Source organism: Rhopalosiphum padi, chromosome 4 (genome assembly GCF_020882245.1).
Source record: "Rhopalosiphum padi isolate XX-2018 chromosome 4, ASM2088224v1, whole genome shotgun sequence".
Taxonomy (NCBI): domain Eukaryota; kingdom Metazoa; phylum Arthropoda; class Insecta; order Hemiptera; family Aphididae; genus Rhopalosiphum; species Rhopalosiphum padi.
Genome location: NC_083600.1, coordinates 15,998,104 through 16,016,991, shown reverse-complemented (window position 1 = coordinate 16,016,991; position 18,888 = coordinate 15,998,104). Strand labels below are relative to the sequence as shown.

General features: G+C 25.8%; 1 protein-coding gene across 2 annotated transcripts; it reads right to left on the bottom strand.

Annotated features, from left to right (window-relative positions):
- Window positions 1-153: 153 nt before the first annotated feature.
- LOC132928225 (homeodomain-interacting protein kinase 2) lies at window positions 154-18,862 on the bottom strand. 2 transcript variants are annotated; one of them, XM_060992753.1, is made up of 21 exons: window positions 18,331-18,862; window positions 13,339-13,689; window positions 12,742-12,966; window positions 12,587-12,679; window positions 11,927-12,145; window positions 10,627-10,801; window positions 10,304-10,524; window positions 10,042-10,230; window positions 9,733-9,942; window positions 9,443-9,649; window positions 8,572-8,805; window positions 8,215-8,503; window positions 8,059-8,150; window positions 7,874-7,974; window positions 7,617-7,803; window positions 7,337-7,494; window positions 6,448-6,666; window positions 6,211-6,381; window positions 5,240-5,446; window positions 5,000-5,173; window positions 154-4,943 (listed from the first exon to the last, which is right to left on the bottom strand). In XM_060992753.1, the coding sequence occupies exons 2-20, from the start codon at window positions 13,681-13,683 to the stop codon at window positions 5,014-5,016; spliced, it is 3,702 nt and encodes a 1,233-aa protein (XP_060848736.1). In that variant the 5' UTR covers window positions 13,684-13,689; window positions 18,331-18,862; the 3' UTR covers window positions 154-4,943; window positions 5,000-5,013. The 2 variants fall into 2 exon arrangements, with proteins under 2 accessions (XP_060848736.1, XP_060848737.1); XM_060992754.1 differs by lacking the exon at window positions 18,331-18,862 and adding an exon at window positions 17,852-18,061.
- Window positions 18,863-18,888: the final 26 nt, after the last annotated feature.

Sequence of the window (18,888 nt, the reverse complement as noted above, 5' to 3'; positions counted from 1 at the left end):
TTGTAATAATAATTAAGATATTTAATGAGATACAGTAAGGATATAAAAATATGTAGTTATATTTTTAAACAGATATAAAAGGAAATTGTAGTTTTACAGGATAAACACAATTATGTATTATTGTACATAAGGTAATTTAAATATAATATAAAATTTTAGTGCATATTATATATATGTATATATTTTTTTTTGTTCCAATAGGTTAATACCACAAAACCAAATTACGCAGATGACAATATTTGATTGAAATACAATAATATCAATGATAATAAATAAACAATAATATATAAAAGCAACATTGAGTATTAAGTATAATAATTCTATAATATGACTAAATATAATATATAAACAAACATGTAAGTTAAGAGTTAATTCAGTACAAAATATGGTCAACCCAGGAGTGACAATATATTAATACTACATTTCAAGTTCACTAACTTTTATACCTTTCAATAATAATAATAATTATAAAAAATAATAAGCATAATGTAAAATGAATAAAATCAGTACTGTGAGAATAAGGTAAAAATAAAAATTAATATGATTATATGTTTAAAAGAATAAGGTGTTGACAGTCTTATACACTTAGCGCGGCCACACTTTAAACAATCAGAGGTAAAAATTTTACTTATCGACAAATATCACAGTAGTTGTACATCAGTATTGTTATATGCATTTTTTATAACTATAAATTAATATGTATTTTTTTTTAATTTTGATGATTGTATTAAATCAATAAAAATCAAATTTTTATTTAATCAATAAAAAAGTAGAAAAAAGAAAAACAATTCTGGTCCAAATAAAATATATTATTATAATTAATAATATCATGAAACTAAATTCTTATAAATGTCTTTAAACCTGTTATTAACAGTAAATTTCACAAGAGCGTCATTTTGCTTTTTATTTAACGAAAAGAAAAAAATTTAATACTCTTTTACACTTGATAGGTAATACATGCATACATGAATATGATTAACATGTACATTTATAGAAATAAGGTTGCAAAAAAGTAAGTAATAATAATACGACTATTGACTACATAAATATATAATATATAATCGTATTAGAAAAGTGAAAAATGTATCCTGAAAGCAAGAGAAAGAAATAATATTATGATGGAAAATTGATAGATTGTCATGTCAATAAAAATGGTAAATTAATAGGTAAAATGAAGTGAAGTGTGATCTCGCATGGTTTATTATATTTGATTCAATGTAATACATTCAACATAAACATCAATGATGCCAATTAAATAATAATAAAACCAAATAAACATAATAGTAGTGTTAAGATAGTACATCATCACATTATTTACATACATTGTGTGTATATATACATATATATGTATGTATTGCAAAAATTATAAAGGTATGCCTAACCATCAAATATAATATGTATATATATATATATATACACACACACACACACACACATAATAGGTCTTATGTACAAATACTATGCATAATAATCTAACAAAACACGAAAAATTAATTCAAAGAATGTTAAACAAATAAAAATAATAATAATAAACCCATTGAGCTAACCATTCATTATTAAAAAAAATAAATGCAATCTACATTCTATAAATCTATAACCTTAATAGTTAAATAACAAGAAAAAAATAGTATATTATTTATGTACATTGTACAGCTAACTATATTTTATACTTTAATTGCAAACATTCAAAACACGTACGAAATCAGAAATATTAGGTTAAAAGTAAACTCTATAAAACTATTAAAATTAATATTTTTGTCTTAATATAAATTAGTGATTTTTAATTTAATTAATATTTCTAATTAAAGCTTAATTTTATATTTATCAACTATCATACATAGCATAAATAGGATTTGATAAATAAAAAATAAAATAATAATAATAATAGACACCGTAATTTTGGTTATTATACTTGTGTATTATTTATATTTGTACCAACACCCTAAGAAAGGAACTTTTATAATTTTTTTATTGATTTGTTTAGTTAATGATTGACCCAAATAATTAACTTATTGTAAAAATACATAAACAATATATTATGTATACTTTTATGGTGCTTAAATTTTTTTAATTTAAATTATATCACATTAACACTTATAAAAAATGTAGTTAGCCAAGTGCTTTTAAGTTTTAACATTTATAATTATCATAAAAATGTGATTTATTATTTTATGGTCCAAGGATAATCATAATATTATATAATAATATATTTTACAACTCGTTATTTAATTAATTTCAGTTAATAAACTAAACAATGAGCATTATAATAAATATAATGAAACTATGTCATATAAATTAAGCTAATCTCTTCTAAAAATGATTTTAATATAAATATATATAATTTTGCATAAGAGTGCATGACTATAATTTTTAATACAAACATTATATAATATATATATTAATTCAATATGATTATGTTATACTGTCAATATTAGTAAAACTCAAAATAAAAAAATAGTTTGAAAAGTCCCTGTAAAGTATAAGATTAAACTCTAAAAATAGCTTATGTATTATATTACTATTTATGGCTATTAACATCTATTAATCACAAAGGCGCATCTATAATCTATATTAACAATTAACGTAATTTAATTCAATATTAAAACTATATAATATATAAATATATAATATATTGATTATTATATTATTATTGTTATGATTGAAATAAATTCAGGCTAAAATAATTTTATATTTTGTACTTTTTAATAAAAATATTAAATAAAAATTCAAACCACTAAATTATATTTATTTTGTATAATGTAAGGTTGTATAATTTTATTTTAAGGAATTAATACAATTTTAAAAAGTGCATATTATATTATTAATAATAATAATAAAAATCAGAATGAAAATTTATTAGAATATATTTATTATTTTATTATTTCAATCATTGAATAATATTGTAAAAAAATCTAACTCATAACCATAAGGCAAATTGTTACAAATACTATCACCAAATATTTTCCCTAAATTAAATATTATTAAATAATTTTTCACTAGGAAAATTCGGAATATTTAAAAATTAATAGATGGTTAAATAATGTTGTGACTAAATAATAATTGGCCACTTTTATAAAATATAATATTATTTAATTTATAAAATAAATAAATTGAATTAGAACGCAGCCAATTTGCATAACAAAAATAGCTTTTGAATTTAAATCTATGTTTAAAAAATATACTTTTCTATATACAAATATACCTAACAACAAAATACATATAGAAATTTAAAATTTGTATAGCTAGCTTAAAAATGTTTAAGTGAAAAATTCTGTAATACCTTATACCAACTACAATTATGCATGCAGTTTAAATTATAAATTTTTAACCATATTTTAAGATAAATACATGAAAATGTAATTTTTATAATTTATAATTGGCAATAATGGTATTGTAATCCAAAATTACATCAAATTGACAATGATCATAGTTTGTACTAAACACTAAATTGTATAGTATACAAATTAATTATTATTACTTTATAGGGGGATTACTTTGAATTTATTTTTGTTTTTATAAAAATACTAATATTTTAATAAATATTCCATTAAATTTAATCAAACTACTAATTGAATTAATTAAATTACTCTAAATGTATTATTGATATTGAATCATAAGTACTTAAAAATACAAAAAAAAAAAATGATTTTGTATACTTTAATTTCAATAAATCAAAATATCATTTAAACAAGTCAATTAGTGAATTTGGGTAATATTTAATAACTTAAGATTTATGTTTGTTAGATAGTTTTAAAACTATTAAATGTAAATATTAAATTTAAAATAAAAAAAAATAAACTAGTGAATATAATTTAAAACTGTTATTTTGTTTAATTGTTTTGATTAGTAAGTTATTAATGTGATATTATTAATTTAACTCCACAACCATAAAAATAATAACTTAAAATAAAAATGTGGCTTATTGAAGTGAATATTTATGTTATATGTATATAATATTATATTAGCAATCATTGAGCTTAAAACTAATAGTGACATATTTTGATATTAATTCAGACTAAAATAACTTCAAAAATGTATTAAAAATGTCTAAGCCTATAATATCACCCATATTACAAAACAATTATATTTTAATTAAAAAATACAAACAATAATTATTGTCACTTTAAACAAAAATAAAAATATATATGAAAATTATGATTTAATCATACATACAGCCAATAATAATGCTGTGTAATTAAAAACAATAAAAATACTAATAACAAATACACAATAAAAATATAATGTATAGGATAATGTAATATAATATTTAGCAACTATATAATAAAAATATAATTGATGAATATATTTTCTCTAATATTATACCCAAAAATAATAATAAATACAAAACAAAAATTGTCGAATAAGTAATTATTAATATTTTGCTAAAATACTATAAAGAATAAGAAGATTAAATAATGGTATATTATTTTTATTTAGGGGATTATTATTAATTATTATTTTAATTAAGATAAGAGCTTAATCATTTTTAGATAACATCAAAAATTATTGTACATTATATTTGACAAAGAATTAAACATGAATAATCAAGAAATTTTTTTGAAAAATAATTAATACCAGAAGTAGCATAAAAAAAATGTTGATCAAATTGTAGAAAATGTTAACATATAATATATATATATATATATATATGATGTTAAATTAGATATCGAAGTGCATTAAATTTAATTTAATAATTAGTAATATTTTAGTCTGAAATGTCACGTTTTGGATTTCGTTAAACAGGACAACGAATGATATTTTAAAATTACAATTTGAAAAAAAAATAGTTCCATACATATCTTAATATAATATATTTACATAATAATGAGAGTACATTACTTTATTTGTGTACAGGATCAGTTGTTAACATATACAGAGGTCTGACTTTAATGACTAGTTGATCTGAGTTGGTAAGTAGTGGTGCCATTAATTCACTATCAGACCTATAAATATAATTAATATACAATAGTGCAACTCTTATTAAGTGTTAATTATTTACCTCTGTGATAATTCCTACTCAGTGAACCAAAGGGGTTGATATTGATGATGAGTTTTTGCTGGGCTTAAATATCCATATACAGCAGTTGGTTGCATGTGAGCTGGTAATGGATGTGTAGCATGAGTGGTGAGTAAAGGTCTTGCGCTTGCATGATGTGCAGGAGGTGGAATAGGTCTGAAAAATAGAAAAACACCGTATTAATATAATTTATGAGTTTTTCTTTATTCAACTATAAATTACCCTGTAGTAAAAGCAGTAGGAGGAACTTGTGGAGATGGTAAATATGCAGCAGCAGTTGGCGGTTGACCAGTAGTTACATAAACTGCTTGTCGGCGGTAAATATCACTTTGGTGATACAAAGGCTGACCAGCCAAAGGAGATAGACCTCGGTTAGCTCCTAGGGCTTGCGGAGAAAGATGAGCAGCTGTATAATCGGCTACATGACTTCTATATATAAAATTGAATGAAAATAAATTAGAATATTATTGTCAAAAAATATTATAAATATAGTAATTCTATAACTGTGAAATAAAATTAAAATTTAGAATTGTTATATTTAATAGCTTTGAGTATATATAGTATATATAGTATATATACTCAATGTTAATAGTTAATAATTTTAGCAGATATGATTTATGAACAAACTTTGGATTTTGTGGTAATATAAAACTAAAAAAGTACCTGATATCGATAAAAACACATTTAACACATATTAATTTAATTATTTTTTTTTTCAATAATTATAACTCTCGACCTAAAACTGATTCTACTACCTAAATAGAACTTAGATGCAATTAAAGTGTAATATATACAAAATACATAATATGATCTAACTATATCACATAATAACATATTAAACCTATATACAAATATGAGAAAAATATATTTAAAAATTTGATTAACAAATATTAATATTGACCATTGAAACATGCTAAAATTCTTTGATTAAAGAATACAATATAAAATATTAATATTCTATGAAATTAGTTTAAATAATAAAATCACATATACCATCAGATAAAAACAACAAATAGCTCCAAAATCTAAATCCTACTTAAAAATAATTTTTTTTCAGGAATAGATACTTAAATAATAATTATTAGGTTATGAAGCAAAAATAATTAATTTTGTAAGAATTATACCAACACTTTCTGTATAATATAAAATGTGATGAAACTTATAAGAATAAAATATTAAATTTATCATTTTACCTGTAAGCTTGATGTACTGGTATAGTTTGTTGGGTCCATGCTGTTTTTGAAGCACTAATAATATGTGAATCTCTACTAGAATGGGCTACTGGAGGCTGTAGTTGATAGTCCATGGGATTGGAAATGTTGCGTTTATGTGCAGAGGGTATGGCATATGATAAACGTTTGTCACTAAAATAGATATGGTCAATAATTAATAGCATAATAGATTTTTTTTTAGTATTGTATTTTTATTACCTAGCATAAACTATATGTTGATCATGAGGAGTTACATAATGATAAGGATCTTTGCAGTTTGTCCCACTACAGTAGTATTCAATAGCTTGTGGTGGCTCAGGTTTACTTGTTCCCAAAGCGTTGAAAATATTACAATCTTGACTTTGATGTGTATGTTGTCCTTTTGATACAATCCTTTTTAGTTGAGACTGAGACATAGTATTGCCACTATGAGAAGAACTATAAATAAAAATAATATTAACGAAAGCCCCACTATGAATTTTAAACATGTTTACAAATGTTATCATTTGATAATTATCTCAATTCAAACTTTTATTAAATCTGCTATATATAACCACAATTTATAATTTAAAGAAAAATGTAAGATTAGAATCAACAACTAAAAACCCAATAAAAAAGGATAAAATAGATATATTACACAATATTAAAATCTATAATGTTAAATGCAATTTTAGGAAATATAATAACATTGATCAACAAACAAAACATTTGTAAACGTATAAGTATTTTTTTTTTAAAGAACGTTTAATTTAGAAGCAAAAAAAAACAAAATTTTTTAATAACATTTTGATTTTGTTATTCTGAAAATTAAGTAAGTGTCTAATGGTATGCCAGAAGACAATAAAATATAGATACAGGTAATAACTCTTTTGTTAGTTTTAATAAGTAATAAACTATTAATTATAAGCGAGATATACATATAACATTATTTAGTACTATTGAAAACTATATATATTAAAAAGTTATTATAGGTAAGATCAAGAAAACATAGTAATCTGTTCAAACATTGATGTGATCATAGTAAGTAGTTTCAAATATTATATAATTTAATATATGCATAAAATAACCTTACAAATAATATAAAATAAATAAGTAGAATAACATGTACCTATAATGGGGTTCGTGTTTTATTTCACTAGGCAATTGTGATTGTGGCATATAAATAGGTTGCTGTGAGTTATTGGTAATTGAAGAATGTTGAGAATATTGACCACCATTTAACTCTATACCTGGAGGACTATTGCGACAAGCAATATATTCACCATTCTGAAAAATCAAGTTTTAATAATTAAATATTAGTTAACAAGGTTATTTTAAATTTACCAAATTAATTAGTTTAAATAGTATAGTATTTTATTTATAATGCAACAATTAATTAATATTCTTACTTGTATATTAGAACTCTTGGATGGAGATTGATAAATTACTGGAGTTGATCGTAAACTTTGAAGTTGTTTTTGATGGTAAGTCAAAGGTTTAGATGGTAATAGTTCTTCATTGTCACTCTCACCAACTGTTACACATGAAATTACATTTTTGCGGTTGTTACGATTAGTTTTGATATTCAATTGAACTCTAAAAAAAAAAATACAAAAATGTTTAATCAAATCATTTTATAAAAAGTAATTCACAATATAGTATATACCCTTTAGTTGAAGCTTCATCTTCACTATCTGATATTGTAATGACCGAAACAGCAGGAGATGGTGTGTCATGAATAGTTATAGTATGTTGTCTATTGTTAATCTATAAAATAAATATACATAGTGTTATTATAATACATAATTATATTAAAATTTTTAAAGTTAATTTAAATAATAAATTAATAACCAGTTGTTTATAAGAAGGAGAAGGTTGATGCCAATTTGGAACATTGTCTGAGGTAGATAATAAGCTTCCTCTATTAATTCTTCCATCATATTCTGTAAATAATTGTAAAATATACATATCAAATTGAAAAACATATAAATGAAAAGTGAATCAAACCTTGAGGAGGAGTTCCTTCTTTAACCCGTTTTTTTACTGGGCTGAGTTGATTTGTAGTGTTTATAACAGTATCTTTTTTGTCTTGCCTATGATGATGGTGGTGGTGATGTGCAGGCGGTGCTTGCTGATAATTTGAATGGTGATGATGAGACTGAGGTGGAGCCATGTGTTTTGTAGAACGTGATTTTCCATTATTATTAGAACTTCCCCAAATTGTACCAACCATTGTGGGGCTTTCCAAAAGACCATCATAAACATCAGCTGTTGTAAATGCTACTTGTCGTTGATCCTATAATAAATTGTGTATTAATAAAATAATTGCTTATTATGACATAAATATTAAATAAAGAATAGTACTTGTAATATTGCAGTAGCTGAGTCAACAATCAGAGGCCTAGGAACAGCCCAATCAGCTGCAGCTGCAGCAGCAGATGCAGAATGCCATGCTGCTGAAGCTGCTCCTGCTCCAGGTGGTGGAACAATAGTCATTTGACGATGATGAGGTCCAGGAGGAGCTGGCCAAGTAGCAATCATTTGACGACTTCCATCAACCATAGATACAGGCACATATTGCTGTTGACCACCGCCAGGCTATATTATAATAAGTATTTAAAAACAAATATTTTCATTTTTATATTTTACATATATGATAAATGATTTACTGAATAATCAGTTAATAATCTTCATAAAAATTATCAAAGTATGGTAAATTTGAAATACTAAATACCAAAGAAACACTTGTATAATGAAAAAAATATCTGATCAGGCATTAGGTAGCAACAGTTGCCATACATATAATAAATTAAACAAGTAAATAACAATTTTGTATAAAAATCAACTATTTCCAGTGATAAAAGAAGAAAATATTAATAAAATAATAAATTGATAACAATAACATAGGATACTGAACATTAGTTGTATAAATCTTAATTTTTTTTTTAATGGAATGTATATTATTACTTATGAGTAATGACCAGCTCAGTCTACAACTTATACTTCTAGATTGTTGGATTCATATTGTTATAGGCAACAGATATTTTTAAATAATGTTTAAGCTAAAAACAAATATTAGTGTGGATGATCCCAGACTTGACAAGAATTCTTATTATTTTTAAAAATAAAAAAAGAAACATATATTTTCCTTACTTTTTATTAAGTACTAATTATGAATTGTTTTTGTTATTACTTATTGTAAATTATAATATGACAGTTCAAAAATAATAATTACTTGTTGTGTAATCAAACTAGTTGAATGTTGTATTTGTAATTGTGATGGATGGGGTGGAGGTGGCATAACAGCTACATGTTTTGGCGGTGAAGTTCCAGTTTGATAAGCTCCAGGACCAGCAGAACAAAGTATTGATAGATGCGCTTGATGTTGATTTGAACTACCACTATATTGGCGGGCCATTGATCGACTGTTATATAACTGATACTACAAAACATAAATTAAATCAATGTGAATAATTTATTTTATGGTTATAAATAAAATTAATTAAAAATATATGTTTATAATACTTGATTATTAAAAGCAAGGGTGACATTGGCATTAGTTGCTGGCACCAGTACAGCTTGTCCAGAACTTGAATGATGATCAGGTAAGGCTCGTCGACAAACTTCCATCATTTGTACACTTGCTTTCACATTATCACACCGAGCAAAATCAACGAGATGTGCTAACGTAACAAACGGGTGTAGAAGTGCAGTATTAGGATGTATTCTATTAGCCTGTAAAAAATAACAAATTTAATAAAATATTTTTAAAATGCATAGTTAAATACATTATATGCATAATTACATTAATTATATTATACTTTTCATAATTACCGGGTCCATAGATAACATTCTTTTAAGAAGATCAATAAATTCTCGCCTATCTGCCTTTTCAGCTAAAAGCTCACCACCCTCTAAATCAGTTGGCACATTAACTTGTCCAATATCATCTAAACAATTAAATATGTATTTTCTTGCTTCTTTAGATTTAATTCCAGTTTCGGCTTCATGTTCTTCCATTATCTATTAAAAAGTTTTATAATTACTTGAATATAATTTAAATAAATTCAAAAATTAATGTAATGAGTTAATTTACCTTTAGTCTCCAATTATTTTGATAAGTAACATCCCTATAAAAAAACTTGGAGGTTTTTGAAGCATTTGTTAACATGTCTAAATTTGGTAAATTTTGTGTTTGACATATGTAACGTATTTGATCATATTCTGACGACCCTGGGTACAATGGCCAACCCAAAAATAGTTCTGCTACTACACAACCTAAACTCCACATGTCGATTGCCTCACAAAATGGTAAACCTATTTTTTATTTATAAACACCATTAACGTATATTGTAATTAACATCACAAAAAGTATATTCTACATTTTATTAAATATAAAATAATTATCAATATATTTACCAAGTATGATCTCAGGAGCTCTATAGTATCGGCTTTGCAAATAAGTATTACATACAGCTTTACTTTTATGAGATGCACTACCAAAGTCAATAACTTTAACTCTGTAAGGTTGACGGATAGGATCAACTAACATTATATTTTCTGGTTTCAAATCTGCATGAATAAGACCTAAATCCTGTGGGACGTATAATATTTAGAATAATATTTAAATCTTAACTAGAAATAATATTGAATGATAAATTATAAATTAATGTAAAATCCAAAATTAACGGGTAGAACTTTTTTCCACCAAAATAATCATTTCCCATTACAGTTTTTTTTATCAAAGTTTATATTCTGATTATTGCCAAAAAATTAAAAATTACTAAAGCTATTTCTTTAGAATCCCTTTTATCAGTTACATTTGTATTCCAAATTATTATTATTATTATTGTTATCGTTTTATTGTGGATGGAACCAGTTAATAAAGAACCAAAATTAATTAGTTGAAGACAAATAAGAAATTAATACATTCAAAAATACATTTGTGGGTACTAAACTAGCTGAGTTTGACAAAAAATCTATTTTTCTTATTGTAATTATTAAATGTCTTAAGATATGATGTTTGAATATTTGTGCTTTGTATAATTTTAATACTGAACTCAGAGATTCCCAACCAGGGTGCCGCAAAATAATTTGAAATATACTTTTAGTCTATAGGGTATAGGGTGCCTCTGGATTTTTAGAAAATGACTAAGGGTGCCGTGAGTCAAAAAAGGTTGGGAACCTCTTGACTTAACTTGAGATGTTTGTTATCATTAACATTTATATTGTATACTGTTTATACCTACTTTTTATTTTATAATTTAATGTATTTTCCGATACAAAACCAATGATACTTACTATTTGTCCATTCATAATAAACGTAAACAATTATTTTTAAACTCCAATTCTATTAACTGTTACACAACCATAATGCATACATATCTTACTTTACATAACTAATACTTTAATATGCTGTGTATCAAATATAAATATATCCATCTATTTGTATAATAGAATATACATTGGGAAATACACTAGGTATGGGAGTAATAATAGTAAGGTAAGATGTAAATAATAGTTTATGATCAATGTAAGTTCAAAGATCATCAATAAATATTTAAAATAAGTAGTTAATTCTTTTTAGTCAGAATATTAGCTTAAAAAAATAAGGTAATGATAATAATAGGCAAAGGTTACTTTTGGCGAAAAAACGGAAACCCTCAAATTAACAAGTAATAAAAATTAGCCAAAAATAAAAAATAAATTAAAAAATTACCTTTAATTTTAACAAAGCAGTCAATACTTGTTGTAATATTGGTCGAATAAATTTTAAAGGTAGTGGACTAAATTTGTTTTGTTTCAGGAAATCATATAAATTTTGCTCCAACATTTCAAACACCAAACAAGTATGATTTTTGTGTTGAAAACATTCATAAGCACGAACAAAGTTGTATTCGTCTGCATTTTCTTGGCTTAATCTTGACAGAATGCTTACCTAAAAAATAAATATTAATAGAATTTCAATTTATATTTACCTAAATATAACAGAGTAGTAGACCAACATTTAGTAGGGTATCCCCGTACCTCACCAATCCATTCAACTTAACTTTAAATACTTATAACTCACAGACGAGTAGTCCAAATTTAAATTTTTATGAAATGAAATACTCCAAAAAATATTTTGCTGCAGAATATGAAATTAAATATGTATGTTGTTGTTCAAAAAAGTAAAAAAACTTAAAAAAATATGATAAAAAATATTACAAATTATAATATATTTTTTTTCAAAATATCAATATTTTTAACATTCATATTGTTTAATAAAAAAATTACCCTGTATATTTTAATTACACAATAAAACAAATATACCTTGGAAAAAAATTAATTTTAAATTGTTGTTATATTTACATACATCTATAGAATGTAAATTACTCACTTCAATCTGACCTTGCCTAGCATATGATGGATGGTTCTTTAATATTTTAATTGCAACAATTTCATTTGTTCCTTTTTTCCAGCATTTTACAACCTAAAATAAAATATATTTAATGTTTTGAAACAACACATCTATTGATTTAATTTTGGGTTTACCTGACCAAAAGTTCCTCGACCTAAAAACTCTAGAACTTCATACTGATTCGTCATTGAGTACAATACTTCGTGCTGGACCAACTGATAATCACCATCAGCGCCCTGTTTCCCTTGTTGCCCCGTTGTGGTAGTGGTAGTGGTAGTAGCCGTTGATGCAGTATTTGCTCCTCCAACTCCAAAACTTGACTCAACACCATTTGTAACACCGCCTTCACACGACTTCCGCTAAACAATTTATTCATCTTTTATTTTTAAAATAACACTAATTAATATTATAAATGTATTACAATGTTAGAATCAATTAGATAGGTATTACACAATAAAAATCCAGATAGAAGCCTTAAGAATGAATATTAGTAAAATAAAGCAATTATTATAAGTTTAAAATTAAATAAAAAAACATTAATAATAAGTAACCAATATATCATACTGAATTTTACTCAGTTAAAATAAAATATCTACATTATTAGTAATATCTAGCTAATAATAAAAAGAAAAGCAATAAATGAACTATGAAGGTGGAAGAAATGAAAAATATTTTTGAATTTTAATGCTTTAAAATCAATAAGAATTGGAGTTCTTTAAGATTATTTTTACCTTTTGTCCACAGCGTTGGTATGTGTCTAATAATTTGATGGTTGATGCTCGTATGAAATTCTGATTATGTGCAGATGATGGACTGGTCTTAATGTTAGATGGTGCAATAGATGTACCATGATGTTTGCGATACTTAATAGGTTCATATGGCACCAACTCAACAATTGGTTCGTAATGATGGTGAAGCGAACTCAATTTGTATTTATTATGATGGTAGTTTTCAGGGCCGCAAGCGGCGTTATGTAGTTGGTCCAGCTTGCGTTTTTTGTGATGCGTGACAAGTGCGACACTTTCATCAGCCACCAACCGTTCTGAACACAAACTTTGTGATTGACTGCTGTACATGTCACTCTGTAAAAAAAAATGTAATAAGTAATCATGTTTCATTTATTAGTATATGTATATATACATATAAGTACTCTTTATAACCATTATTCACTATATTATGTTGTAATAATATATTAGTATATGTATTTATATCAGGATCCAAAATTGTAGGGAACAACATTTACTAAGCTAGTGTAAACCCCTCTTTTGTAAGTATCAAATAATACCAATACTATTGAAAGTTAGATTTGAACTAAAAAGTAACTTTATATCAAATATATGCATAAGTTATTCTTGTAATTTGTTCTATTACAAATAGAAAATTTTATTCAATGAAAATCAGAAAATTTAAACTATTATTTATCTATAGATGTAGATAGCCTAAGATAGAAGCATTTTATTGTCAAATAATAATAGTAATAAAAAAAAATTATGTATCTGATTTTATGGGAAATGAAAAAACATTTAACTAAGGTTTAGACAAATATTTTTTTATATAACATGGTAGGTTCCATAAATGTTTTCTTATATCTTATTATTGTTTATTAATTTAATTTTAACCACAAACATTTAATTTGAACAGTATAATTATTAGGTACACATCATTTTTATCGCAACAAAAGTAAACATCATAATTTATTACATAATACATAAACTATTACCTAACATGGGTTACCATAAATATAAGTAGAACCTACCTACTCATACTATATTAAGTGAATACTTATGTATAGAAAAATAAGTAACTTGATACCTATCTACTTCTACAAAAACCGAAAACTTCCTTACTAGTTAAGACTTAATACCTATTTAATCGTAATTTAATTTATAATTTTTACACACATATAGATGCATAATTATGTAGAAAAAAATAATAAATAAATTGTTTGATATAAACAGTTTATAGAGATACAGAAATTGCAAATTGTTTACAAGGTTCTTTTATAAAAATTATGACAATTGGAGCTAGGTTATTATTCAGATACTACTTAAGACAAATTAATAGTCAATAATTTACAGTTTAAATCCTGATTTATTTAAAACAATAGTGTAGATGCATGTAAGTATGAAAATCAGTTAAATATTTTATTTTTATAAAGCATTATTTATTCAAATAAAAAGAATAAATAGAAATTAAATACTTTAAAAATCAGAAAACTTTTAATTAATGAATATCATAGCATTAAAGTTATTAACTTAACACTATTTATGTCATTTTCTGAGAATCATATTTTAAATTGAATAAAAAGATAATATATGATAATAATATAATGTTATTAGAAACAAATTATGTATAATAAAAACTTCAAAAAATAAATGTCAACATCATTTTTCTCGATTTTTTACTTTATTCTCTATAACACAAAAAGTATTTTTGGTAGAAATCAGAAAGTTTTAGATTTCAACTAATGAGGTTAATATATTTTTAAATACTTATTTCAGTACTTAGTTATGAAGGTATGCGTACAGAAACATGGCACACTCACTGCTCAATGCGGAAACAGCACCATAGTGGTAATGAGGACACCATGGCCCCCACCCAATATATTATTACCCCTCACAATTGTATTATGTTTGTGTTCCTCACTGTCACCTATTACAGTAGATATCATGGGAGGATGTTAAAAATTAAAAAATTTTCATAAATAAGTGCACTTCTGTATAACATGCATATTATATATTCATATATATTAAAGAACATTTCTTCAGTCTTCCAAATACAATGAAAAATATAGTAACACAGATATTGATTAATTGGTAACTAAACTTATCAGTAGTGAAATCAAAATTTTAATTAGGGGGAAGCTGATAATTTGTTGTACACGAAAAGCTCAGAATCCCTGGTATGCTATTTTTTGCAAGGGACATAATGTAAATATGTAATAGACTTATTAGATACATCATACATAATATATTTGCAGAAAACTAAAAACATTTTTAAATTTTCATGAATTATGAAGAAAACTACAGCCCAAAATACAAGTTTTGTAGGCTCTCGGTATTAGCTTTTTTTTTAACTACAATTTAGAACTATATGTTTATTTTTACATCGCATTATTACATTTACATTACTTTTTTATCTTGTAGCTACTTAGCTACTTATCTTACCTTGATATATTTAAAATTTACAAAATAAGAATAAATAAATTTAATGCCTGATCAGTGATCTCTTTATGCCATACCAAAAAACTGATATAGTAAGTCTATTGAAATTCAGTGGTATACAAGTCTGTTTACTAAAGCAACAAATATATTAAAAAAATTGAAAGTACTATATGTTTAAGCTAATTTATGTAGGTACTAACTGAAAATAAAATGCAACTAGAAAGTAAGTGTGTATTTATAGTATTTATTTTATTCATTAAAATATAAGAAAGATGATAAGTATTATAAAATTGTATTTCAATGTAGGTACATACTGAAATCTAGTTAACTATTTTCAAATTAATCTGGAACATTTTATATTTATACTGATATCAGCATATTATAAGTTTCTTTAAGTGGAAATATTCACATTTTTTTAATTAAATTAATTTATAAAAAATACCTATGAAAATATTTAAATATAATGTTTTGTACTTATCAAATAAAACCATTTAAGATAGTTCAAACTATTGATTATCAAACAATAGGTACCCAGATCAACAGTAAAGTTACTGAGCGATTATAAACAGCACTTAAAGCAAGACTTATAGTAAGTAGGCAGTAATAAAGACAATCTAACTGTTCAGATTATAAGTCAGAAATATAAAATGTATAATATTGTATCTGTTTAACCACTTAATGTCACTACATTAACAATGTTTTATATTGGTAGTTTTAAAAGCAATGTTCAGCAAAATCCTATGGCTTTACAAAAACATTAAAATTCAATAAATTACAATTACAACATTATTAATGAAAAGCACTAACTGACTAAACATAGAAATAAAATTTCTTAATAAGTTTACAAAGACGATAAATAGGTAGTAGAAGACAAAATGTCTTTATAGATACTTATTTTATTACTGATAAACAAAACCATTCACTCTCAATAAAAAAAGTGGATTTTAAATAAATTTTAAAGCCATTAAAGCATGGATTAAAGATACTACATATGATTGCTCAAATAATATAATATTAGCAGAGGCATGCGCACAGGGGCAGCATATGCTGTCCCTGGACTTTCTTTGGGGCTACCAGGGACGGCAAATATTAAATAATGGGCCTCGGTAAAATTATATTTCCTCAAATGATTTTTTTTTTTTTTAATAACTGTAGAGCGTAGATTAGTATTATATTTTTGTAAAAAAAAAGTTTATGAATATTAATAAATGGTTTTATTATTTTATTTACAACTTAAATATCTAAATTATCCGAATATCCAGATTTCCAATTCCAGATTTGATTCAAATTCTTATCCAGATTTATGGATTTGGTTTTTATGCGACTTACAATTATTTATAATGTATGGTAAAATAAATAAATATAGTACACCTATATTCAAAAATATGTTATAGAATTAAATTTATTAGAATATAAAAAAGAGTCATTGATCAGCAAAATTGAGTTGAATAATCCGCGAAATCCGAATTTTTGAATTCTGGATATACCCACCACTACTAGCCATACAAATGATTATATTTCTTTGGAATAAACAATATTGCACAAATATATTATATTTTAATAAGGTACCAAAATAAAATGCTAAACAGAGAAACAACAATACTCATCAGAAATGTAGTATAATATATAATTATTAGTTTCCATGTGTGCATATATATTACGTATCTATTTATATTATACAAATCATAATAAATTGTTGTATTGAGAGGTTCACAATACATACAAAATAAATTTTTGAGGGATAACATGTAAAATTTACAAGAATGTCATCACCTAACCCCACTACAACAAACATGACCAAATTACGCCACAGATTATAATCATCTGATCAAAAATAAATTAAAGATAAATATTATAACTGACGTCAAAAGAGTACATCGAAAATAATAACAATCAATACGGTTTTTAATCGAATATTGTTGCCGAGTAGAAGGACCGTAGCAGGTGCCAAGTGGTTCAACACTTGCTCGGATTATGACGCGCGTCATCAGCTCGCCTCACGTCTGTTCACGTCACAACGTGGACAAACAAAAGGATAGTTGGTAGCAAGGAAAAACGGAAAATATTAGATCAAACATACCAGACAGCAATGAGATAAAACTGAAATAAAACACAACGGCTAGGTAACACGTCGACGATAGCCTTTCCATATTGACCTCGTTCTGTTATTTTTTCACTCTTCGGTAAACACATTTATTTCATTCTGACGATCAACAACGTTCACACTAGCACACCGACATTATTCGCTATAGTTGTAATACTAGTTACTAGTTACTACTACAACCGCTGCTGCTACTACTATTACTCCTACTATTACTGTTTAGTACCATTATATCGTCGCCTACCACCAAACGACGAGGAAGCAGTGGCGGTGGGCAGTGCACCATAACACGCCACCGTCACCGCGTGTCATAGTCGGACCGAACAGTCGGTAGCGGGAGGTAAATGGGCTGACGGCGGGGGAAGGGTGAAAACAATAATAATGATAATTATAATGTGGGTAAGTATATCAACACAATATTTCGCACATCTAGATCGAGAAAACGGCGGATGACTTACCTGGAACGGTGTTTGATATATGCCGGGCCAGAACAAATTTTCATTATTTTCTTCCCCCACGTCACTAAACGACCGAATCCGCTGTCTGTGGTCGTCGTTCAAACCATTTTTCACACAGCCATATTGCACGACACTTCGTCGTTTTCAGACACCATCCGTACAGAGCACCCCGCGCAAACCGTCACACGGTTTCGTCCACGCAGACGACTGACGACCAGCTTCTCCTGTAGACTACCCCGGGAGATATTTCGTTACTCTTCAGTGCGAAGGACGAGATCGACACCTCTAAAATATCACTAGCACACTGAGATAGCCTGAGCAAGCGTCTCGGAGACACACTGCGTCGATCAACCACCGAATGACTAGCCGCGCAGGACTGTGAATCAAAAAAGGGTTGCTGCTGCGGTCATCAATCGAGTTCCACGTACAAATCGTAGTGGTAGTGGTGGTGGTGGTGTTTGCATCCACAAAACAACACCACAGCACGTCAACACGAGTCCGGGTCAAAAACGAAACTGTGTCTGCTAGTTGCTACTCTGCTACGTAAAACATAAATCT

Excerpts from the sequence above, each read along its gene's own strand:
- LOC132928225 (XM_060992753.1), bottom strand. The coding sequence starts at position 13,683 with ATGTACAGCAGTCAATCACAAAGTTTGTGTTCAGAACGGTTGGTGGCT. Across the intron at positions 9,650-9,732 it reads CCCTTGCTTTTAATAATCAA|TATCAGTTATATAACAGTCG; the intron begins GTATTATAAACA and ends TATGTTTTGTAG. Across the intron at positions 6,667-7,336 it reads AAACACGAACCCCATTATAG|TTCTTCTCATAGTGGCAATA; the intron begins GTACATGTTATT and ends TTTTATTTATAG.